A 25,606-nucleotide genomic window follows, 5' to 3' on the forward strand; every position below is an offset into this window, starting at 1 on the left:
TTTTTCCCTCCATTAAACCCTCCAAAAAATCTCTCCCGATCCCATGTATTTCAAAGGAATTAAAATGCATTTCACTGTAAATATCCCTGTGTACAGCTTTCCAATAGCCCCAGGACAAAGGATTGGTGACAGGTTTACAGCATAAATCCATTAGGCCACCAAGAATCTTCGGTGGGGACAGGTAGCAGGCCACATACCCTACTAAGACCTATTGATTGCAGGAAAGGCTGTGAGTTTGTCAGGGAGTGAGGATTCAGCTGTACCAAATCCTGAGTAGTTTCCACAGGCAAAACCTTTTCATTTGGATTTCACTTGGGTTCAGCAAGAACACAGCATTTTAGTTTTATTATTATTTATTGGTATTGCACCCAGCTACTCCACTCATAGACCTGTGCCCTAGAGTTCTGGGAGCTATGGCACTGTACAAACACACAACTAACAGGACTCTGCATTGCAGGGCTTAATGTCCCAGCTTTAATGCCATAACAGTAATTACTGTTGAGGTATTATGTACAATATAGTAACATTATTTAAGTACACAGCTGCACAGTATTAATTAAACCCCTCCTATTGTGTCATAACACTTGTTGACATTATTGTAAATTCTTCCATGCATCATGTTGGATTATTATTTCAGAGGGATATTAGTTCAACACGCACGATTAATACGTATGGTGGTTGTTTATTATAATGATAGCCCCCATGCAATATCGCTATTGATCACTGTTATGGATAATATCACTCCCCTTCAGGCACTACGACCGTGCCTCAAGGTTCTATCCACTCTGCTCTCTCATCCATCCCCCTGCTCTGGGCGCAGAACGGAAAGGGGGTTTCACTCAGGCAGTCGGTTGGCCACCCCATACCAACACTAAACAGGGGTCCTTGATGGTCGCGGTCTCGCTGGGCGCGGCGCATGCGCAGTGCGCCCCGAGCGGCCTGTGAGGCGGCGGCGGTGGTAAGATGGCGGCGGCGGAGGCAGCTGGAAGCGGGGGGAGTCCCGCGCGCTCCTCGGGCGGGGAAGAGCCGCCGGCGAGCCCCGAGTCGCCGGCAGAAGAGTCGGCGTCGGCGGGGCCCAGCGCGGGGTTCCGGCTGACGGCGGTGCGGAGGGAGCCGGCCGTGCGGCTGCAGCACGGCGTGAGCGGGCTGGAGCCGCTGGCCTGGTCCGAGGACCACCGGGTGTCGGTGAGCACGGCCCGCAGCATCGCCGTGCTGGAGCAGCTCAGCGACATCCACAGCGGCGGGCAGGAGCTGGTCATCCACCGCACGGCCGTGCCCGCGCCCGCCGCGGGCTGCCAGCTCAAGGTGAGGCGGCGGAGGGCGCCTGGGGACCCTCCTCTTCTGCCCTGGGGACGGCCCAGGACCCCCGGGCTGGGGAGAGACTCGTGCCCCTCTCCCGGCCGCGGGCTGCAGCGTTGAGCGCCGCCCCCTCCCCACGGGCGCCCTTGTGTTTTCTCCGTCCCCTTCGCTCTCAGCCCTCAGACTCGGCTTCAGATCGGGACATTGATTGTCGCCTTGCCGCCCCCCCCCCCCAAGGGGAGGTAGGCTGATGGCGAGGCTCCTTGAGGTCTGCTCGCGGCCACACCACTGTCGCTGACCCAGCAGAGCTCTGGGTCCCCCCTAAGGGCCGCCCTTCTCCTTGCTCTTGGCCCCGTCCCTCATCCAGTCCCCTCCCTACCGCTGCTGCCTGAGGTTGCCCTGAGTTGGAGTACATGTGGCTTTGTTTACAACTGGGGTTTCTCACACCCTGACTCCACCTCCGCTGTTTCTCAGATCCAGGCTAATCTAGATAAGGATTCATTACCGGAAAATGAAGTATCTACCCTGGGATAACTCTTAGGCGATACAAAGCCATTGTGCCCAGAAGGAAGAACAGGGTTTTAGTTTGAATCAGTATTCATTTGTATGTGGCACTACACATTGTTGCTGAGTCCGTCTGTGAATCAGTGCCATGCAAAAGTAGTATGCAGAATATTCTAAATTTTACTCGTTTAAAAAAAAGTACTCTTGCTTTGGTGTTTGCTTCTTGGAGCAGCTCCTAGAGTAAACTGAATGCATCTTTGCCTATACTAGAGGGAGAATGTGTGTGAGATGATTTTTATTGGACTAACTTAGCTTTCTGGCTTCTCGTGCTCAGTATATGAGCTTTTCTTCAGGTCTAGGGAAGGTAATACTTTTTCTTCTTTCATTTTACGTAGGGCACATTTCAGTGTGTTCTTGTTTAACTGTGTAATGTAGCATAGTGCTTTAAACATAAATACTATTTTAAAGAAAAAAATTACCTTAGATATATCTTGAGCCTTCATAGTTATTTATTTTCAGAGCCACTTTTTCTTTAAAAGAAAACTAAAACAGGATTTGCAAAAGTTAAACTTTATTTCAGATTTTAAAATTACCTGTAACGTATTTATACCTCTGTTAAAGCATTATTTATAGTGCATGAAAACCAGAAAGTAAAACTTCTAATCTAGAACTAGAGGCACTAATACACAATCAAAAACTACACGTGTGCTTAGCACAGGAGTGTCTAAGTGAAATTATTTCAGTTTCAGTGTGCAACTACCATGCATCTGAAAAAAACCTGTAATTACAGCTAAATTTTACAGACACTAGCTGATGTCAGTCTTGTATGAGACTACAAATCAGCTTCCGTTCTACTCTAGTACTTGGTGAACTAGAAGAGTGTTGAATTTAAGCAGAATACATTGTCATCTAGAAGTGCATTGGGAAAGAATGTACTAAATACATATGTGACAATAATAGATTTATTTCATCCAGTGCACTAAATGTGTCAATAGCAACTATATGGGTAAAATCAGGCAATCTGTGCGTTCTCAAACGAGTACACATAGGACACTTGTGTGTATTATTTTCCTATTGCATGTGGGCATACGCTTTTTGTGAAACAGTCACTCCTAACCTTTCAAACCTCATCTTCAGCACCTTGAAAAGACAACTTGAGAGTTTTACTCCAGTCATCTGAAGAAGTGGGCTATGCCCACGAAAGCTCATGATAACATCTACATGTTGTTTTTGTTAGTCTTTAAAGTGCTACCAGACTATTTGTTGTTTTTTAAGTTTATCCTGTACAGACTAAGTCAGCTACTCCCCGAAGCTTCTAATATCAGATATGTTATCTTGGGACTTGTTTGGGGTGGATGTGTTAACTACAATCGGTCTCCTTGCGATCGCCTATATTGTATGCTATTTGTTGACTGAAAACAATTTTTAATGTGTGTCCTAAGTGAGTCTCTACCTGTATGACTGATGAGTTCATTGACTCTGTTTATCTGATTGCTAGCAAATAAAGATTTAAGCTTGAAATCCTTGGCTGTTTTAGGACTCGTCTACATTTTGGATTTTTGCAGCAATGTAGCTACACAAATGTAAACCTCTCCTGTTAAAGATGCAATGCCCCAATATTTGCAGCAGTTTAAAACTGGGAATATGAATGGTTAACCCTGAAGCACTACCTTTACCTGTTATGGTTAACTGACAGGGGTTGAAATCCCAGTTAACTGATTAAACAGGATTTTACATCTCTGTTTCAAACTGAGGTAAACTGCAGTGCATCTTCACTGATGCAAAATTCCATAAACAAAACTTTAAAATCAATAAGTGGCACCTTAGAGACTAACAAAAATATATAGAACCATGAGCTTTCAACAGAGCTACCCCTCTGAAACCTTTAAAATGGCTTTCTAGACCCTCATATAAATAACTGGATTGAATTTAAATGGGAAAGGCATAGATTATAAAACCCAGGGTTATTGCACATTGATGGTGAGTAATCTCAAGTGCAACTTCAGTTGTTTAAAGTAGATTTCTTAGACAATGGATCAGGGATATTATAGACAGTATCTGTTTTATGTAGGATGTAGTGCAGAAGGACCCCAATCCTGCTTGTGTATATGAGAGATACAGATATGAAATACACATAAGATTGCAGCAAGTCTTTTCCTGTTTAAGATCTTCCACACCGCTAGTGTCACACTTAGAATCATAGAACTGGAAGAGACCTCAGGAGGTCATTAAGTCCAGCCCCCTGCCCAAGGGAGGACCAGTGCCAACTAAATCATCCCAGCCAGGGCTTTGTCAAGCCAAGTTTTAAAAACCTCTAGGGATGGAGATTCCACCACCTCCATAGGTAACCCATTCCAGTACTTCACCACCCTCCTAGTGAAATAGTTTTTCCTGATATCCAACCTAGACTTCCCCCACTGTAACTTGATTCCGTTGCTCCTTGTTCTGCCATCAATCACTACTGTGAACAGCCTTTCTCCATCCTCTTTGGAACCTCCCTTCAGGAAGTTGAAGGCTCTTATCAAATACCCCCTCACTCTTCTCTTCTGCAGACTAAACAAACCACCTCATAGGTCATGTGCCCCAGCCCCCTTATCATTTTGGTTGCCCTCAGCTGGACCTTCTCCATTGCGTCCACATCCTTTCATGAAGCACAGGCTTTTAAGCCGGCTCCCTGCAAGCAATGGAGCATCTTTTTCCTCTTTTCCACCCCCCCCCCCCCCGCAGCGTGTTGCTGTCTCTTGATACAGAAGCAATAGCACAGAGTGGCAGAAGGCTCCCCAGAAGTGGGGCAGGGAGTGCACTGGCTGCTGGCCTTGCCCCTGGGGACTATCGAATAATTGTGTAACCACTAAAATTTGATGCAGTTACATGACTATTCAGTTACACGTTATCTAACATTGCTAACAGGCACAACCTAAAACATTCTAGAATTGCTGAGAAGCAGGAACTGCTCATATGACATCAGGACCGTTTCAGGCTGAAACAGGCCTAGTGAGACTGTGCTTATAATTTTCTATCAAATCTGAAACTGATAGATGCAAGTCAAACTCTTACTTTAAAGATTTCCTCCTTTTCCCCTCCCTCAATTTGCATGTATTTGGCTTTTAGTGGATTTAGAACTGCTTTGTAGCCTCTTAGACAACTATAACTGCATTTTGAGATTGTAAATTTCTCCTTTTCATTTGCAATGCAACTGAGAACATAAAAATATTGACAGGCTCCCCAAACTTAAGTTGTCTGTTTATCACAGAACAGATAAAACAGAGGTGCAAGTTTCTATCAATGTGTCTCAACTATGACCAGGAGAATCAATCCTAGGGACAGATAGAGACTTCACTCTTCTTGGCTGTAGTCATTCTGCTAAGTGCCCCAAGGATCGGTTCTAGGGCTGGTTTTGTGCAACATCTTTATTAATGACCTGGATGAGGAGGTGGATTGCACCCTCAGCAAGTTTGCAGATGACACTAAGCTAGGGGGAGAGACAGATACACTGGAGGGCAGGAATAGGTTCCAGAGTGACCTAGACAGATTAGAGGATTGGGCCGAAAGAGATCTGATGAGGTTCAACAAGGACAAGTGTCCTGCACTTGGGACAGAAGAATCCCAAGCATTGTTACAGGCTGGGGGGCTACTGACTAAGTAGTAGTTCTGCAGAAAAGGACCTGAGGATTACAGTGGATGAGAAGCTGGATATGAGTCAACAGTGTGCCCTTGTAGCCAAGAAGGCTAATGACATATTAGGTTGCATTAGGAGGAGCATTGCCAGCAGATCTAGAGATTTGATTATTCCCCTTTATTCAGCTCTGTTGAGGCTACATCTGGAGTATTGTGTCCAGTTCTGGATTCCCCAACTACAAGCTCTCCCCCGCCATAGGCAGCAAGGGAGGGAGGAGTGCGTGTAGTCTACAGGATTAACTGATAAGACCAGGTTTATTGGTTAATTGTGTAGTTGACTAAATGTTAACATCTTTGGTACCTATCCGATACTTAATATATATGTAATCCCTGCTCAGTACATTGGAGAAAGGCCAAAACTCCAAAGTTAACATGCCCTGTAGGCTAAGACCGTGACCCTTCCAAATCCAAAATTGACAATCATTTTAAACCTTTGCAGGCGCTCAAGAATTATGCATGTGACCTTCCCTTATGCAGTGTTAGATGATGCACAGGATTAAGTGAGTTTGGAGACTTTATTGTAATTTGTAGAGAGAATAAACTGTCAAGGGGAGGGTTATAGTAGGAAAGTTGATGGAAGCAATATTGTATCAATTACGTTGTTTAGTCTACAAGTTTTTGATCATAAACTGATTGGTTTGCTTTTATTTTCTAGTATGTCTCTTTAATTAAATTTAGAGTGTAAAGATGCTATTTCAGAAGAATACTCAACATTTGGGGCTAATGCAGCAATATTGGAGGAGGGAAGTAGCTATTGGTAAATTTGTTGCATCTGTACTCATGATGTGTTTAAAAACATTTATGCCAATAAGTAGGTATATTACTGCATGCTGCTTTTCAGATTTGAGATTTGTTTGCGTTTGGAGGTATGAGAGGCCATATGATGAGTCTAGCAGAAATGACACATTTGCAATTGGGTTTTCCTCTTTTGTTCAGTATAAAGAAGAGTTTCATTTTAATTTGTGTGTACCTTTCAACTGCTGGACACACATGCTGAAGTTCACACCATCATATTTGCTTAACAGAGGGGCCAGACTTTCAGCCTTCTGTCTTCCATTTTAATGGAAGCTAAAATCCTTCTCTCCTTCCTCTCTCCCCTATGACACAGAGTATAGAATTGATTTTTTTTTGTAATAGTACCACTAAAATACTGTTAGGAAATGTTTTTATAAAATTGTGTTTTAATAATACTTATTCTGTTTCAGGTTGGTTCAAAAAAGGAGGTTGCAGAATGTAAGGAAAAGTTTGCAAGCTCTAAGGATCCAACTGTTAGTCAAACCTTTATGCTAGATAGAGTATTCAACCCTGAAGGAAAGTCACTTCCACCTATGCGAGGATTCAAATATTCCTGCTGGTCTCCACTGGGCTGTGATGCTAATGGAAGATGCCTTCTAGCAGCTCTAACTATGGACAATAGATTAACCATCCATGCTAACCTCAACAGACTACAGTGGGTGCAGCTGGTTGATCTGACAGAGATTTATGGAGAGCGTCTGTATGAAAACAGTTACAAACTTTCTAAGCTTGAGGCCCCCAGAGGAGATCTAGGGGACTTTGCAGAATTTCAGAGACGGCATAGCATGCAGACTCCAGTTCGTATGGAGTGGTCCGGTATCTGCACCACCCAACAGGTGAAACACAACAATGAATGCCGAGATGTTGGCAGTGTACTCTTAGCCGTACTCTTTGAAAATGGAAACATTGCAGTTTGGCAATTTCAGCTTCCTTTTGTGGGTAAGGAATCCATTACTTCGTGCAATACCATAGAGTCAGGAATAAATTCCCCTAGCGTCTTGTCTTGGTGGGAATATGAACACAACAACCGAAAGATGAGTGGACTCATTGTAGGGAGTGCTTTTGGACCAGTTAAAATCCTTCCTGTTAACTTAAAAGCAGTTAAAGGCTACTTTACACTTAGACAACCAGTTGTCTTATGGCAAGAAATGGATCAGTTGCCCGTACAGAGTATCAAATGTATTCCTCTCTACCATCCTTATCAAAAATGCAGCTGTAGCTTAGTGGTGGCTGCAAGAGGATCTTATGTGTTTTGGTGTCTTCTCTTGATATCCAAAGCAGGTCTGAATGTCCATAATTCCCATGTAACAGGGCTTCATTCTTTACCAATTGTATCCATGACTGCAGACAAACAAAATGGCACAGTATACACATGCTCAAGTGATGGAAAGGTAAGGCAACTTATTCCCATCTTCACAGACGTTGCATTAAAGTTTGAGCATCAGCTTATTAAGCTGTCGGAAGTGTTTGGCTCTGTGCGGACTCACGGGATAGCCGTAAGCCCATGTGGCGCATACCTAGCAGTTATTACAACAGAGGGAATGACCAACGGCCTTCACCCTGTAAACAAAAACTATTTAGTTCAGTTTGTAACTCTCAAAACATTTGAGGAGGCGGCTGCTCAGCTCCTGGAATCTTCTGTCCAGAATCTTTTTAGACAAGTGGACCTGACAGACCTTGTGCGCTGGAAGATTTTAAAAGATAAGCATATCCCTCAGTTCTTACAAGAAGCCTTGGATAAAAAGGTTGAGAGCTGTGGATCAACTTACTTTTGGCGTTTTAAGCTATTCCTCTTGAGAATTTTGTACCAGTCAATGCAGAAAACTCCTTCTGAGATCATGTGGAGGCCTTCACATGAAGACACAAAAATATTAATATCAGATTCCCCTGGAATGGGCAGTACTGAGGATGATCATCAAGAAGAGGGAACGTCAAAACAGGCCAGCAAGCAGAGTTTGTGTGAAGTGAGCAAAGGAACAGATGCAGGTGACCCAGCAGATGACACTCTTGCCCACTCTAGTGATATAGTAGGACATGAGCCAATGGAAGAGAAGCTCCTTGAAATACAGGCACAAATTGAAGCAGTAGAAATGCACTTGACAAGGGAACACATGAAGAGGGTGTTGGGAGAAGTTTACTTGCATACGTGGATTACAGAGAACACCAGCATTCCTACCAGAGGAGTATGTGATTTCTTAATGTCTGATGAAGGCTATGATGACAGAACAGCACGAGTAAGTGCATGTGTATATTTTTGGAATTCCATACCACAAAATCCATGGTCTTCTCCATTCTCAGTTTACTGCTTTGGGGGGCAAATGTGGAGGGTTGCTTGTAAAGTAGCTGACTTGTATCTGTTTTGGAGATTAGTTGCCTACCTTTCTAACTGAGGATGGTGGGTGGTATTGTATGTGGGAAATCTGAAGACACGCTTTAGAATTTGCATCAGGCATAATAAGGAATTGTTTAAATTTCTGCTGGGGTGAGTAAATTGTGGAGGAGGACAGACCTCTAATCACTTTCACAATAATTAAATGAGCTGAAAGAATGTGGTTGTATAAGAAGGCATCTTTGTTTTTTTCCCCCCCTCTGGTTAAGTTTATCTACCACTTAATTTATTTAAATTAAAATGGAGTCCTCCCCAACCCAATCAGTTGTAGTATAGCTTCAAGATTTTAATTCTTCAACAGACTTCAGTAATGATAGCTCTTAAATACAAATGTTTTATATAAAATATTGTCAGTGTTCATTTTAAATGATAAATTTGGCTGATTTTAAACCCACTTTCCTTCGTGCTGTTGTGAAGTCAAGAAAAACATCAGGTTTGAGAGTCTTTAGAAATGACAAAATAAAACATTGTGAAAACTGAAAACAAATCATTGACTTAAATTATGTCTTAAAGATACTTCAGTATTTGATTTGTAAAATGTGTATTCGTTGTCTGAATCTCTGGGTACAATTATATTCTTGAAAATATTAAACATAACTAAATACGTTGCTGCATCCAAGCACTGGTAAGAACATGCCCCAAACTTACAATTCTCCCTTCTGCTGTAAATCTTTAAATACAAGATCAATGTCCAGTCTGTCACCAGTCCTGAAAACAAAAATACCCATCAGAGCTTACTCTGTTTTTTCATGCTTTTTCTTGAACTGTGTTCCTTATGCTGCGTAATGAAGTTAACAAATGGGTGTGGTAGCAGACCAAGAAGGGAAGCAAGAGAGACTCTACTGAGAATGGTCTGCTGCAAGATGTTCAGATTTAGGGTATATCTACACTGCGATTAGACACCCACAGTTGATCCATGCCAGCTGACTCAGGCTTGCCGTGCTTGGGCTACAGGGTTGTTTCAATGCAGTGTAGGTTTCTAGGTTTGGACTGGAACTTGAGCTCTTGGGTTCTGAAAGATGGGGGGCTCCCAGAAGTCTACATTTCAGTGAAACAGCACTGCAGCCCATGCTGAGTCAGCTGGCACAAGCCAACCATTGGTTTTTCTTTGCAGTTTAGACTTGCCCTCTGGGACTAGGGATGGTAAAATGTGTTTATGCAAGTAAACGTGTAACTGCTGAAAAAGTGTACACAGTTACTTTCACATCCCTATTTGAAACTGAACAAGGTGGTGCAATATGATCCCCAAACTCTGCACAGTAACTGAAGCCTTGCATCATTTAGGCTTCAAAGATCAAAATCAATCTCTTTAATTGCATTTGGAAACAAGTACAAAACCAGTGTAGTCTTCAGTACTGCTGTAAACAAGCAGCCCAGAACAGTGTGTGCCAGCTCAAGATTTTGAGTGGCCTTTAGTATTTCACTGGCGAATATTTTGTCAACACAGCTGTGGTCTACTGGCACCCTCAAATTACTATGAATTGAAAAAAACCTGAAAGAAAGGGAGGTTGCCCTTCACATCTTTTAGACAGAATAGCTTCTTTTTCTGGGCTTTAGAAGTATATATAATTCGCTAATTTTATTATGAACCTCCGTCAGTCATGATTGTTGTCACTGCCTAAAATATTTCTTCACTAACTTAGGGATATGACTTGTATCAGTTGAAATGTCAAAGGTAAACTGTAAATGACAAGTATGATATAAATTTGACCAAATACTTTGGATTTCAGTGGCACTGCTATATGTATTTTATTTACGACAGTGATTGCTAAAACAAACTCATCAGATTCATAAATAACAGCACTTCAGACTCCTCCATTGTCATAGCCATGAGACTATTTTTAAACAAAAGCATTATGCAGTAACTTTGATGATCTCTAACGTGGTCTAATAAATGGATCGCAAGTCCAAGTTGTATTTTCTTTCAAGTCACCAAAAATCCTGATTTTTTTTTTTCAAAAAAAAAAAAAAATCTGTATAGTTTGAATCTCTAAAATCTGAGACTCTGGAGACCAGCAACACCTGTGATCTGGCAGGACCACAGAGAGCCTCAGTGGCTAGTGGTGGGGGTTGGCCAGTAGTCCAGCGGCTGGGGGACTGGCCAGGGTCAAGAGTGCAGCCGGGGCCAGGAGGCCGTGCCAGGGCTTGGAGGGGAGCCTGGGAGTAGACCTCCCCTTGGTCTAGCTAACTCCTGCTTTTGAGGCCACTCATGAAGTCCACCCTGTATTACTTTCAATTATATGTGAGGTTAGGAAGTTAAATCTATTGGGTTGCATAATTAGCATGTGGATTAGAATAAATCAGTTCATCTCTACTACAGCACTATGTATCTGAGTTGCATTTTCTTTTATTTGAGTTCAATTAGGTGGATTGGATTTTTGCATCTTGTATTTTGTTCTGAAATCATGCCATCCTGTGAGATTCTCCACCTTTCAACAGGCAATGTCTTTTTGTATAAACAGTGCTGACTGCCATGTGTTCCCAGGTGCTGATTGGACATATTTTAAAGAAAATGAACAAACAGACTTTCCCAGAACATTGCAGCCTGTGTAAAGAGATCTTGCCATTCACAGATCGCAAACAGGCGGTCTGCTCCAATGGCCATATTTGGCTCAGGTAAGTTATTAAGCAGCTTTTGCTTTGATTCTCTTCTCTGTTTAGATGAGTGGAAGGCATTTCAATAGCTAATGTAAAATACTTTCTCATAGTGTGGATAATGAATGTAATGGAGTATGTTGTCTGCGTTCTGATTAGGAAAGAGGAAGCAGACAAGGTATCACGTACTTTCTAAGAGTGAGGAAGAACTCGGGGATAGTTTAGAGGTAAATAGGCAAGCAGGCCTAAATTTGACCTTATTTATATTCTTTTAAATATTGTTTTATTCTCAAAACCAATACTTCGGTGCTCATAATTCATTGTTTTTCTTTTCTCTTTTTTTCCTCCATCCCCCCCAAAGGAAAATAAAAGGAAATCAAATGGCTTGCAGTTTTTGGATGGGAGGGCGGAAGAGGAAAAAGAGTCATTATTGAAATATGTTTTGTGCATTTCTGGCTACTTATGCACCTTATCTCAAATTGCTTTGTTGCTAACGTCAAATCTGGCAGCTGGTTATGTCTTAATGAAACTAGTCAGTTTGCATGCCCAGAGTTACTTTATTATTTCCGAAAGCTTTTAACATTGAAGACCAAGAAATTGGATACTTGACAGTTTTCCGTAGAGGTCTAGTCACAGCCACCGGTGTGAATTAATTATTCTGATGCTACCAGAACCCGCTGCCTGAAAGAGTCCCTTGACCTTTCTAAGTGTTGTAAGCCCCTTATATAGTACATAAAATCTGCATGCATCTTTAAGTCATAGTGATTGCGACTCAGTGACTCTGTCCACTGAAATACCTCGCAAAATCTTCCCTTTGGATGTATGCTGGTTAAAATGGTAAAGCCAATAGTGGAAATACTTCACTCCCTGACCCTTGATATGTTGTCTTGTGACCTCTTGTACATGTAGATTATTACAAGGCAAACTTTAAGTTGCTTGTTTTGAGATTGAGCCAAATGCTGCTTTTATACTTCCACAGCCTCACAGAAGCTCAGCTGTTAGCTGAGAGCAGAATTTGTTCCTCTGCCATAAAGCATACAATTAGAAACTTCTGTTGATGATATAATTTGCCATCTTACAGGTGCTTTTTAACCTACCAGTCCTGCCAGAGTTTGGTATACAGAAGGTGTCTGCTTCATGACAGCATTGCACGGCATCCAACCCCAGAAGGTAAGCTACTTCCATGGCTTGAAAGGGCAAGTCATCATCTGTATGACAACAAAGATCAGTTTCAGTGACTTGCTTATTTCAGGCAGTTATCGTATGTAGTAACATTCTGCTCTTCAAAATGTTTTACTGTCATCTGTGTCACACTTGTAAACTTCAATTAGAATATAGTAATGAGAGAAAGTAATATGTATGTATTGCATTTTCATATGCAGTTTGTACTGGAGTGTTTCAGCAGGCTAGACAATTAATACTAATTTAATTAGATGCCTTTACATGTACAAATTGTACACCAATCCTACAAAATGGTAAGCACTATTGATTTTAGTGAAAGTTGAGTTTTCTCAGCATGAACTTAGAAGGATCTTGGTAGATTACTGACAATCATGTTCCCTGCCCACAACTTGTGTTGTCTGATTCTTGCTAGGGATGTTAACGAAGATTTATTTTTGTAAACACGTAACTAAATTTTTTAGTGGCTACACATTTACACTCAGAGGGCAGGCGGGAGCTGGTGTTCACCTCTCCCCATGCCTAGCCTGCTTCACGACAGCCCCATCCCACATACTGAACCTCTCGTTTTTGCCCCACCCCAGAATTTATAAATGGAGATGTGCCTTTCTCATAAAGCAGGAAGGGACCTTGAGAGGTCATTGAGTCCAGTCCCCTGCCCTCGTGGCAGGACCAAGTACCATCCCTGACCGATTTGCCCCAAATCCCTAAATGGCCCCCTCAAGGATTGAGCTCACAATCCTGGGCTTAGCAGGCCAATGCTCAAAACATTGAGCTATCACTCCCTCTATTTGGGGGAACTACAAATTCTGGGGCTGGTGCATGAAGGGAATGAGAAGTTGAGGAGTGTCTTTCTGCTTCTCAATCGGGCCATTCCAGTGAGTGTTTTAATTTTGTGGGGGGAAGAAGGGGGGAGAAGGGGTTGGTTCTTCTCACTTTTGTGTGGCTCCCACTGATTTTTCTGTGGGTCAGTGGCTCCCGAGCCAAAAAAGGTTCCCCACTCCTTTATAGTATGGTGTGGCATTTAAATTAGTGTATTAAATTCTCTAATATTAATGGAGTTGGATTCATCTTAAATCTTCAGTTAGTCTTGTCAGAGATATATCTCAGAACATCATTTCAGAGATTTTTGTAGTAGAAGTTTGCCTAGGTAAAGGGTATGAAGGAAAATATTCATCCAAATCATTTGTGATCTCTCTTCTGTGTCGCTCTGGCTTTAAACCACTTGTTTTCCTATTTGCAGATCCTGAATGGATCAAGAGGTTATTACAAGGACCTTGTACTTTCTGTGATTCTCCTGTATTCTAGAAAAAAGCTGAGGGAAGCTGAAGACATTTTCTGTACTGCATAAAACTTCAATCTGGAAGAAGACAGAAGGTGCAGCAGTATGTACATTTTACTGAAGGGGAAAAGATACTGTTTCTAACCCCGTAAATGGAACACTTGAAGCTCAGTAGTGTAGTGACCCATTTTGTTCTCCAGAAACAAAAGCACCCTCTGAATACCTCCTGGCACAAGGATTTATTAAGCAATTTTAAGGCAACTATGGACTCAGAGCATCAGCATTGATTGGTCTCATTTTCTTCTATTGAAAGACCTCAAATCTGAGAGGCATGCACCCTGAACTCCATCTCTGATGAGAACTGAATGCTTTTCTCAAGGGTCAGAGCATCCTAATCAGGCAGAATGCAGGAGGTGGTACTTGAACAGTCTTGGTGGGTAGAGGGGGCTTCTGTCTGCAGTGCTCCTGTTTGTTCGCTTAATGAGTACTGGCACTCACTGTACCACAGAATATTAAACTATTCGAAATAATGTGTGGTTCTAATATATTTCTTAGTGACTTGCATGTCAGTTTTAGACACTTGAGAGAAGTCAGCCACTGCGTTTCACTCGATAATAGGTAAAATAATTCCTGGTATTTCTCAGGGTTTGGAAAAAAAATTGCAGTCAGAAAACTAAATTGGCAGCTTGTGCCAAATATGGGCCATTAAGAAAAAGTTTTTAAATCCTAATGATAAATTATATTAGCTTTAGATACCCAACTCTAAAATGTATGCTATCTAGTACTTGAATCTTTTTGACCTTTTCTGAAATAAGTTTTAACTATTTAGCCACATGTCCCAACCCCTATTCTCTTAGGTTCATTGCACATTCTGTCAGCTGGAACCACAGTCCCTTTCTATGTGACCCAATAACTGTTTTTCCTTCCCTCCAATCTGGCAGTGTGATTCTCTTCAAAAACATTGCAATAACTTGGCCAAAAAACAGTCATTTCTGCCTGTCTCTTGGTTTTCTTAAACTGGCTTTTTATAATAGATAATAAAAGAGAGCTACTAAATTATATGGGAAATATCTAACCAAAACATTCCGAGTCTGGGGAAGCTTTTCTGTGAGAGTTATAAAATGGGAGAGAGATGATTATATCAAGCATTCAGAAACATGCAGCTGAATTATCCTGGTGGAACCTATTTCCCATTGTCACTGAAACAGTGTTTTCTTTGACTGTCCCACTGGAAAATTATCCTTTCTGCCTTTGGGACCCAGCCTGCGTGGGGGGCATCTCCTTTTCAACTTTCTGCAAAGTGCTAGAGGACTAATGCTTCCAAAATGAGTTTGTCATAGAATCCATCTTGTCTGGTTAAAAACCATTTTCTCAGGCAATCCAAAGTTCTGTTTCCACTTGCACCCTTAATAATGCCAGTCCACTGAAAACCAGGTTTTTAGTTGCTTGCTTTCTGGGATGCATGATGTATACACTTCACTTCTACAGGCTTGTTATTGCGTTGAAGCAAGGGTATGAATTTATGGTGCATCAGCTTGTTGTGCATTAATGTTCTGTGTGGACTCTGCTACAGAGCACAAATGCAATATAGGTGTTTGCAAGCAGCAAGAAACTATCCAGAAAATATTCAACAAATGCATGTGTGGATTGGTGCTTAAGTTTCCTTGTCTTAATGACTATGCACATTGTCTTAATGTTCCTTTGCCTTCCTAGGAGCAGTCATCTCTCAATTCATGATCAAACAAGCCAACTGCCTTTATAGTTCAGTGTTTCATGGAAGTTGATCTGATAGTGCTCCTACGATAGACAATAGTTCTAATGAATCATAAGATTAGAAAACCATAAGCACAGATTCATTTGTAGAAGAACCATAGCCTTGTCTGTAAATATTGCTGGGAGTGATACCATAATTGTATTAAAGAAATGTTTAGTTTTTTTATTGCTGTCCATTACAAATTTAAAAACTTAGTGGTATATTTATTTTGTAGCTGCCAGTCTCAGCTAGCAAAGCAAGAGATGGAAAACCATTGTCAGTTGGAACGGTTGCACTGACATCTTAACTGTGTGCTCAGTTTGAGGCAAGTACCATGGCTGTGTCAATGTCAGGATTCTTCTCCCTTCTCAGATGCTGCCTAACTCTCCCTTCCCTGGGGAACAAATGCATCATTTACAATAAAATCTGAATGCTGAGAGAGTCTAGGATTGGTGGTGGGTAATGGCCTTGTGAAAACAGTCCTAATCAGCTGGTCCAGATATTCTGTTGCCTTTCTGAAATAATTCCGATCATGGGGAGGGATTATAGGAGCTTTTCTTTTTAAAAAAAAGGGTGTTGTATAAATGAAATCTAATTTTCTTGATGCATTTCTTTTTTTTTCTGTTTCAGGCTTAAGTGGTTGTAAAATCTACTGGTCCATTGAAATATTTCTGGGTTGGGCAGACTAAATGGTATTGGACCTAAACATGTTATTCTGTACTGACTTTAATGATAGTATAATTTTAGCAGCTTTTCTCTCAAGCTGCCCTGGCTAGAGCATAATGCCTTATACACTTGGAAGGTAAGAGTCCAAGCTGCTTTCAGCATTGGTTCAGACATCTTCAGGTATTGGACACTCAAAGTAGATTAACTTGGTGGTTGTATAAAATGGCAGTTGTATTGATGGGATTTTAAAGTCTTCCCACAACCTGCCAGTTTGCATGTCACAAGATAGCTGGGAGTCTCAGATTCTGCATAGAAATAGCTTTGGACTCTTATTGCTGTGGGTGAAGCAGTAGTGTGGATTTTTAAGCCATTGCATTTTTTTGGCAGTTAGTGGAAAGCTGAATAAAATAGGCACTTTCAGATCAGTAGAGTCCCACTGGATTTTTTTCCTCCCTCTCCCACTTACCCTCTCAGAACTTCCCTCTAGAGAAGTAACTTGTAGCTGTTGAGTAGTACCAATCACTTGCCATTCTAGGTTTAGTCCTATTTCTCAGTACAATAGTCTTGCACAAGAACTGCTCTCCTCTGGGAAGGTACTTAGAATTGTCCCCAGCAACTCATAGGAGCATTACACAATTCAAGAAAGACACAGGAGAATGGAACAATAGTCCAAGGAGTCCTCCTTGGGAGTCTGCAAGATGAGAGCAAGTCACTGAGCCTAGGAAGAGGCTATGCATATATTTCCGCTCCATACTGGGATAGTGCTGAGGTAGCAAATACAGCCATCAGTCTGGGGTTCATACCCCTTCTGTGTAACTTTGCTGTGGCATGTGTCATCCTAGAGGATCCCTGCTGTGATTAAAGCATGTGTATGCAGCACAACAAATGTGTTTGGATTATGAAAGCCTGGTAATCTGACTGCAAGGAAACATGCCTGAAGTAATCACACAATCATCTTTTTAACTAAATGTTGTAGAAACCCCATAGACCACACCCAGATACCATGGATATGATGGTGGTAGACTGAAAAGGCTAGATTGGTACTTCCTGGGAAAAAATGCTATAGAAGCAGCAGTAAGGAGGGGGGAAATGAGGTGTTCTCTGCTGAGATCTCCTTACTTTGTTCTCTTGCAAGGGAAGTAGACAGTTTTTGCCCCCTCGTGGCAGAATTGTGTATAAGGATGTTTTTTCCACTCTACTAAAACAGATTCTTGTGTTGCTTTATCTTTGAGGGTTCATTTTTTAAAAACTAATCTGTGGTTCTTTAAAACAGTGGTCTTAAACCTTTTTTCATTTCCTGCACCTAAAATTTTTGAATGGAGGTGTGGATCCCTTTGGAAATCTTAGAATGATATATTGGGGGGAGGGGTGTCAACAGTCGGTTCACAGAGAACAGTTTGAAGGTAAAGTCTGGTATTGGTGGTTGTGTGAGAAACTTGGCGTTCAAGGTCAAGGTTTTCAAAAGCACTTAAACCCCTTTGCACTGAAAGTGAATAGTTGAATGTTCTAGTAGATTTTCTTCCAGCTTTTGGGGAGACAGATTTGGGGGCTCCAAATTTACTGACTTATAATAGAGGCCTTCAAATTAACTTGCCTTCATCTACATATGAACATAAGAACTGCAATTCTGGGTCAGACCAAAGGTCCATCTAGACCAGTATCCTGTTTTCCAACAGTGGCCACTGCTAGATGCCCCTGGAGAGTGAACAGAACAGGGGATAATCAAGTAATCCCTCTCCTGTCACCCGTTCCCAGACCCTGAGAGAGGCTAGGGACACCATTCCTACCTACCCCGGCTAACAAGTATTGATGGGCCTATATCCTCTATGAATTTATCTAGTTATTTCTTGAACCCTGTTAAAGTCCTGGTCTTCACAACCTCCTCTGGCAAGGAGTTCCACAGGCCAACCATGCACGGTGTGGAAAAAAACCTTTTTTGTTTGCATTATATTTGCTACCTATTAATTTCATTTGGTGACTCCTAGTTGTTATAAAACAATAAATGGTCTGGTAGCATTTTAACTAAACATGTAGATGGTATCACGAGCTTTCGTGGGCACAGCCCACTTCTTTAGATGACCGGAGTTTTCATCTCTGATCATCTGAAGAAGTGAGCTGTGCCCACGAAAGCTCATGATACCATCTACATGTTTTGTTAGTCTATAAAGTGCTACCAGACCATTCGTTGTTTTTTCTGTACAGCCTAACTGGGCTACTCCCTGAAGCCTAGTTCTTATGTTATGGGAACAAGTAAATAACTTTTCCTTACTCACTTTTTCCACACAGTCATGATTTTATAGACGTCCGTCATATCCCCCCTTATTCTCCTCTTTTCTAAGCTGAAAAGTCCCAGTCTTTTTAATCTCTTTTCATATGGGACCTGTACCAAACCCCTAATAATTTTTGTTGTCCTTTTCTGAATCTTTTCCAATGCCAATATATCTTTTTTGAGATGAGGCAACCAAATCAGTACACAGTATTCAAGATGTGGGCGTACCATGGTTTTATATAGAGGCAATAAGATGTTCTTGGTCTTATTCTCTCTCCCTTTTTAATGATTCCCAACATTCTGTTTGCTTTTTTGACTGCCACTGCACGTTGAGTGGATGTTTATAGAGAACTATCCACATTAACTTCAAGATCTCTCTCTCGAATAGTTATAGGTAAATTAGCCTCATCACATTTTAATGTAGAGTTGGGATTATTTTTTCCAATGTGCATTACTTTACATTTATCGACATTAAATGTCGCTTGTCATTTTGTTGCCCAATCAGTTTTGTGAGATCTTTTTGTAGCTTTTTACAGTCTGCTTTGGTCTTAGCTATCTTGAGCAACTTAGTATCATCTTCAAATTTAGCCACCTCACTGTTTACCCCTTTCTCCAGATAATTTTATATATAGGTTAAATGGGATTGGTCCCAGTACAGCCCCTAGTTACTTCTCTCCATTCTGAAAACTTACCATTTTTTCCTACCCTTTGTTTCCTGTCTTTAAACCACTTATCCATCCATGAGAGGACCTTCCCTTTTCTCCCATGACAACTTACTTTAGAGCCTTTTGAGAGGGTCCTTGTCAAAGGCTTTCTGGAAATCTAAGTACACTATATCAACTGGATCTCCCTTGTCCACATGTTTGTTTGACCCCTCAAAGAACTCTATTAGATTGGTAAGGCATGATTTCCCTTTACATGTTGACTTTCCCCCAACAAATTATGTTCATCAATGTGTCTGACAATTTTATTCTTTATTATAGTTTCAACAAATTTGCCCAGTACTCACTAGTCCGTAATTGCTAGGATCACCTCTAGAGTCTTTTTATATATTAGCCTCACATTAGGTACAGAAGCTGATTTAAAGGATAGGTTAAAAACCACAGATAACAGTTCTGCAATTTCATATTTGAGTTCTTTCAGTACTCTTGGGTGAATGCCATCTGGTCCCGGTGACTTGTTAATGTTTAGCTTATCAATTTGCTCCAAAACCTCCTCTAATGACACCTCAGTCGGGGACAATTCCTTAGATTTGTCACCTAAAAAGAATGGCTCAGGTTTGGGAATCTCCCTAACATCCTCAGTCACAAAGACCGAAGCAAAGAATTCATTTAGTTTCTCTGCAATGATCTTATCGTCTTTGAGTGCTCCTTTGGCATTTTGATCGTCCAGGGGCTCCACTGGTTATTTAGCAGGCTTCCTGCTTCGGATGCACTTAAAAAACATTTTACTATTACTTTTTGGCTAGCTGTTCTTCAAACTCCTTTTTGGCTTTCTTATTATATTTTTACACTTAATTGGACAGAGTTTATGCTCCTTTCTGTTTTCCTCACTAGGATTTAACATCCACTTTTTAAACAATGCCTTTTTATTTCTCACTGCTTCTTTAACTTGGTTAAGCCAAGCCACAGTGGCACTTTTTTGGTTCTCTTACTGTGTTTTTAAAATTGGTGTATACATTTAAGTTGAGCCTCTATTATGGTATCTTTTGAAAAGTTTCCATGCAGCTTGCAGGGATTTTACTTTTGTCACGGTACCTTTCAAAATTTCAGTTTAACCTGCTCATTTTTGTGTAGCTCTAAAACTGACTAAATATTTCAGGACCAGTTGAGGTGCTATAAACTGGAGTTGCTGCATTGTGCATCACCTTTGATATTATATGTTAAATGCAAAAAGACTTAAGTTGTTTGCTGTTATGTTTGGGGATTGATAGCTACATATCTCACCTACTCTCTGCCTGAAGTTAATCTGTCATGATCCCTGATTAGTAATAGCTTGTTATGCCTCTAAGTCTCAGAGAGGTAGCCGTGTTTGTCAGTATCTGCAGAAATGAGTTAGTCCTGTGCCACCTTAGAGACTAACAGATTAGTTGGTCTCTAAGGTGCTACAGGACTCCTCATTGTTTATGCCTCTAAGAACTGGGATTTATATGGAATAAGGATGTTTAATTGGTTAACCAGTTAAATGTTAAGTATAACCAGTTTACCGATTAAACGGCAGGGAGGCTGTTAGGAGGGCTGCTCCAGCATGGCTGGAACACCCCTTCATCATGGACGGGTGCTATTCTGGCTGGATTGTGGGCAACCCTGCCTGTAGTGGGCCCCGTGAGGCTGGAACTGCCCCCTGCCCGCAGTGAGTGGGGGGTGCTTCTGGCCTTAACATAACCATTAACATCCCTAATATGGACATCAATCTTCCATCCTGACCTCAAGCAATTCCTACCCCCAGTGTGTGTACCAGGATGCTGTGTTCTCACTGATAGAAATTATTGGAAGAAGCTCACTGTTACTAGTGTAACTGGTTTCCCTAAGCTTTGCCTTGCCTGGAGTTTGAGACTTTTCCTGTTGTACTGTGAGTTTAAAACATACCAGGTAGTACACTGGGTTAATTGGATTAAAGCAGTGTAAAAGGCTAATTAAATATCAGACTCTGTCATCTCATTGTGGTAAGTCTAACGGAAGCCTACAGAGAAACTAAATCCTCTTCTGATGGTGCTAGCTAAGAAATCCTGACTGCCAAGATGGCTTAACAGACAGACTCCGGAAAGGCACGGTCTGGATTTGTGGTGATTTTGTGCTTAAACCTCTTCTGTTGTATCGGTCAAAGAATCATCACTCATGTGGTGCTGGAAATCTGGAGGAGCAGCAACTGGATCCAGTGCTCCAGCCAATCCTCTTGTGTCAGAGGATGTCGGGATCAGTAGCCGTGAAAGCGCTTTTTACCCCTGCCTCGTCCAGTAGTTAATTCTTCTCTCCATTGTTTCCTTATATTTAAAAGTAATTGAATACATACGTTATTCTAAACACCCTGGTCTTAAGTGCGCCCTCCAGGTTGCCAGTTCTGTTGTATGTGCCTGGTTTTTCCAGAAGAGACGTGTTCGTACTTGTTCATGGGTTTCTAACAAACCCAATAAACATTTCCTTGCATTTCTCCAAATATCATGTGAATTTCCCTAGTAGTTCATGTATCATACAAAGGCTTTACGCTCAGTGTGTGGATACCCGTTTATTTTGTCATTAGAGCTAAGGATTCCTTGAGGGAAGAGTTGCATGTAAATTCCTATATACTTAATTGATATATACCTCTGCAAGTTTCAGCTCTGTTTTGTACCATCCTTATGCCTCAAAATAAAATTGAGGACTGGTTAGTCAAGAGATTAGTAACACCCTAAACATGCCATCCTTTGTCTGGTGTTCAGCAGTTTATGAAACAGTAGAATTCCTTATAGGCACAGTCACAAATATCCTCACTTGATACCTTTGTGTATAGCCTGTGCAGGAAGGTCAGGGAAAAAGAACGACCCTTTTTCTCCATAAGGGGGTTTCTGCTCTCATGTTAATATGTAGGATTTTTAGGCTTCAATACTTCAACCCTGCATCTTTATAGAGCAGCGGTTCCCAACCTTTTCCAGATGGGGACCCATTTTGACAATTCAGGAAGACTTGGTGACCCAGGGCAATTCAAAAAATGTGTGAATGGCTCCTTAAGAGACACCTGGGGAGACACCTGGGGACCCTTTTGAAATGTAATGGCGACCCAGGTTAGGAAACCCCATTGTAGAGGCATAGAAAACGCAGCTGTAAGCATGTCTACAGAAGTCTTATAATTTGTGGCTGGGTTAGCTTCTTAGAGAGCAGGCACTCAACCACACTATCCTGTGTCTTTCTGTGGACGAAGCAGCGAGGCATTTCAGACGAACAATGACATAGGCCTGTGCTTGCTGTCACCAGTCGAGAAACAGCTGCTAGTTTGTTTTACCTGCTTGCCTTCACTGTCTTCTTTATGAGATTCAATTGTCCATTCTGGGAGCCACCTTCTGCTTTACAAGGTCAGAAGCTTTCTGGAAGGTAGTATATGTGCAAGCCATGCTACAGTCAAGCATTAAAACTGGTTTGTATCCTCTCTTTGCAGCTGGGAATGGGAATAACATACTCATCCTTTTAACCCTCAAAGTCAGAGTTAGAGGTAAGACCTAAACAATTGTTTCACAGTAATATAGATACAAAGTTGTAGGTATGTGGTTAATACAAATGAAATTGCCTGAGTACCTAATACTATTGGATTCCTTTCCACATTCATGTCTACCCTTTAGCACTCCTGCTCTAAAGCATCTCTGGAAGCCTCTGTTTCAGGCCTGATCTAAACATACAAATTGCACCAGTTTAATCGAATCGGTTTCAAAACTGTTGCAGCTGAACTGCTGCAAGCTTGTGGTTTAGCTTTGCACGGGTAGATTTACACTAGAGTTGCCCTGATTTTTACATAAACAAGCACAGTTTGTATGCGTGGATAGGCCAATTCAAAGTTTCATTCCCTTTTTCCAACCAAAATTTCAGCAAAGTTCCCTGCTCTAGTACAGAGTGCGCCTGGAATATAGGCTGTGTAAAATCAAACCTCATTAGTTCTTTCCATGTATCATAGAAACTACTGTATACCCAAAGCTACGTACAGTGACCTAGTGTCTGCATTAAACTGTAGTGAAGCAGGGGTATGTGTAAATGCTTGAACTAAAATTAACACTTATCCTAATCCTAAACTCTGTGTTAAATTGTACAAAGTACGTGTGAATATTTCTACACAGGAAGTGTTCCCAGGCCCTCAGCCTGAAGACCACTCTCTTATTCTAAAGAATGGGACATGGGCCTTTTCACCATTTCTACTGTAAAGTTAAAAGCTAAAACTTACGCTCTTAATTCAAAAGATGCCGCGTCCCTGCTGCTTTACATTTTGTATGTGTGATCCTGTTGTCCTTGCTGTGGCCTCTGACTATGCGTAGACAGTGGGTTGAATGCAGCCGCCTCTTGGTTGGTACATGGGTTGCTTAGGAATGCTAATTATACTATAGGTCAGGGCTAGACGTGAAGATTTTTCCCTATGCTATTCTAGGTTTCAGCGGGATAAGCCAGTAGGTAGACGATGGCATTGGAGTTTCCTCTTCATAGAGAAACGCACTGCTGTGTCTCTTACAGATGGTGCCATGTTCAATTGTGGTATTTTTCCTATTTAATACTATTGTGGTTAACTGGTCCCGAGGGCCATGGAGGGGCTCAATGAAGAGTTTTCAAGTTTTAACACATTTTTACCTGACATGAAATTTAGAAGTTAAATTTATTCAGTGATCTTTTGAGTCCCATAGGCCACTTAAAGTGCGTTCTGGGGTGGGAGCATTTCAGCTGGCAGGCCACTCAGTTACCAGGCTGAAAGGAAGAATATTTAATCTCCAGTTTCCCTTGTATTTCAAATTCAGTTCATAAGAGGGTCTGACCAAGTGGCTATGAATATTGATGCTGTATATATGGCACTTTTTTTGTAAATGTGAAGCAAACTGGAATGATGTGTTTTGTATACTGCGACAGTAGCATTGTAATCCTACCCGTTTTTTTTATTCCAATAAATAAACAAATTTAGTTTTTGTATGTTGTGTGAATTATAAGGGGACGGCTTTAGGGGAGAAACATGGGCTCCCAAGATTTGAAGGGGGAGGGTGGCAACTTGTGGTTTAAAGAGGGCAACTCTTTGAAGTGGCTGCTTCATGGTGAAGAAATGTAATGTGAGCTGAGATCTCTTGATACAGCCACAGGTTCTGCATGAGTACATTGGGGCTGTGCAGGATGGGGAATAGAGCCTATGCTTTGTAAAATCTAAACACATTTAAAAAGCTCAATTATTAAACTTGAAAGCCTCTTCACATTTGTTTTGGCCAATGGGTCTGGTTGGACATTCCTGGTATTTTGGAAGGAATTTGTACAGTTAATGCATCTAAGCAGCCCTCCCATTCATCAGGTTTTGTTGACTGATGATTTCTAAACAAATATTTAAATATGGCAGCCTGCTGCCTCTATTCTATAGAGTGAAAAGAAACCTTGCATCAGGTGAGTTTGTCAACTGATTGACCAGATTGACTACCAAAACAATAAGGATTTGAATAAACTCACCATATTGTAATCCTTTATGGGACGAGCTCCATGTAAAAACTGGGAAGACTCCTTCAAAAGTCAGCCCCTAAAATCTGCATCATGTTTTTCGGCTGTATTTAACTCCCTTTGAACATTCAGAGTTAAGGCTGAACTTTTGGGCTAAATCAAACCATCATTGTATCTGGGGAGGATCAGAAACAGAAAATAACATTTTAAGAATGCAGGATGTACAAGTATCACCAGCAATACTTGCTTCAGGAGGCTTATCCTTTGGTAGCCTAAAATATTGAGGACTATTGGCTCACCAACAAATTCTCTACAGCTTGATCTTGGAAGGCATTGAACACCCTCCATTCCCAGTGAACACGGAGAACTGAAGATCGTGAGTATCTTTCAGGGCTGGGACTCTGAGTTGACCCAGTTCCTATGGAAGTTGGTGGGAGTCTGTGTTGAGCTGATTGACTTGAATTTGGGACCCTAGTGAATACCTCTAATACTGACTAAAAGGAATAGTTTTGATTTTGTGCTTTGAACACAGCCAGAGCACTGCTCTCCCTTTGAAATGCCCTCCCCTAGCTCTTTCTGCCTTTATAGAAAAAGAGGGTTGCTCCCCTCTTTCTAGGATTAACAAAACTTGCTGTCTTAATGCCATGTCTATACTTATGCACCGGAGTTTAGTCTTTTGGTGTTTGAGTTAGTGGGTCTAGTAAAGACCTATTAAATCAAACACTGAGAGTGGCTCCAGTTGGTGCCAGTACTTCTCGATTCATGAGTAAAGAAAGCCAACGGGAGTGTTTGCTTCCATCGACCTCCCACTGTGGAGATGATGCCCATCTTAGCTTAAGGTATGTTGACTCCAGCTACATTATTTACATAACTGGAGTTACATACCTTAAGGCAACCATCTGGATCTAGTGTAGACCTGGCCTCAGTCTGTTTACTGAGAAATAAGGGTTTAGACCTTCAAGGCCGCATAACAGAATCAGGGAAAGGGGGGGAGGTGTCCGTAGGTGGGAGGAATGCTTTGCAAAGCCATGTGTTAACAATGGCTTAATTTTGT

The 25,606-nt window shown here is 41.5% G+C and overlaps 1 protein-coding gene across 2 annotated transcripts; it reads left to right on the plus strand.

Annotated features, from left to right (window-relative positions):
• Positions 1–918: 918 nt before the first annotated feature.
• Positions 919–24,041, plus strand: GTF3C4 (general transcription factor IIIC subunit 4). 2 transcript variants are annotated; one of them, XM_075905779.2, is made up of 6 exons: positions 1,166–1,305; positions 5,921–5,981; positions 6,687–8,510; positions 11,151–11,281; positions 12,342–12,430; positions 13,683–24,041. In XM_075905779.2, the coding sequence occupies exons 3-6, from the start codon at positions 6,765–6,767 to the stop codon at positions 13,745–13,747; spliced, it is 2,031 nt and encodes a 676-aa protein (XP_075761894.1). In that variant the 5' UTR covers positions 1,166–1,305; positions 5,921–5,981; positions 6,687–6,764; the 3' UTR covers positions 13,748–24,041. The 2 variants fall into 2 exon arrangements, with proteins under 2 accessions (XP_075761893.1, XP_075761894.1); XM_075905778.2 differs by lacking the exon at positions 5,921–5,981 and having other exon boundaries at positions 919–1,305.
• The last annotated feature ends 1,565 nt before the right edge of the window (positions 24,042–25,606 follow it).

The sequence above is a fragment of the Pelodiscus sinensis genome, chromosome 23, assembly GCF_052426305.1.
Source record: "Pelodiscus sinensis isolate ZL-2025 chromosome 23, ASM5242630v1, whole genome shotgun sequence".
Taxonomy (NCBI): domain Eukaryota; kingdom Metazoa; phylum Chordata; order Testudines; family Trionychidae; genus Pelodiscus; species Pelodiscus sinensis.

What these genes read in the sequence shown, in the direction of transcription:
- GTF3C4 (XM_075905778.2), top strand. Translation starts at nt 964, where the DNA reads ATGGCGGCGGCGGAGGCAGCTGGAAGCGGGGGGAGTCCCGCGCGCTCC. An exon ending in ATGATGACAGAACAGCACGA is followed by an intron (nt 8,511 to 11,150) that starts GTAAGTGCATGT and finishes ATGTGTTCCCAG; the next exon opens with GTGCTGATTGGACATATTTT. An exon ending in AATGGCCATATTTGGCTCAG is followed by an intron (nt 11,282 to 12,341) that starts GTAAGTTATTAA and finishes GCCATCTTACAG; the next exon opens with GTGCTTTTTAACCTACCAGT.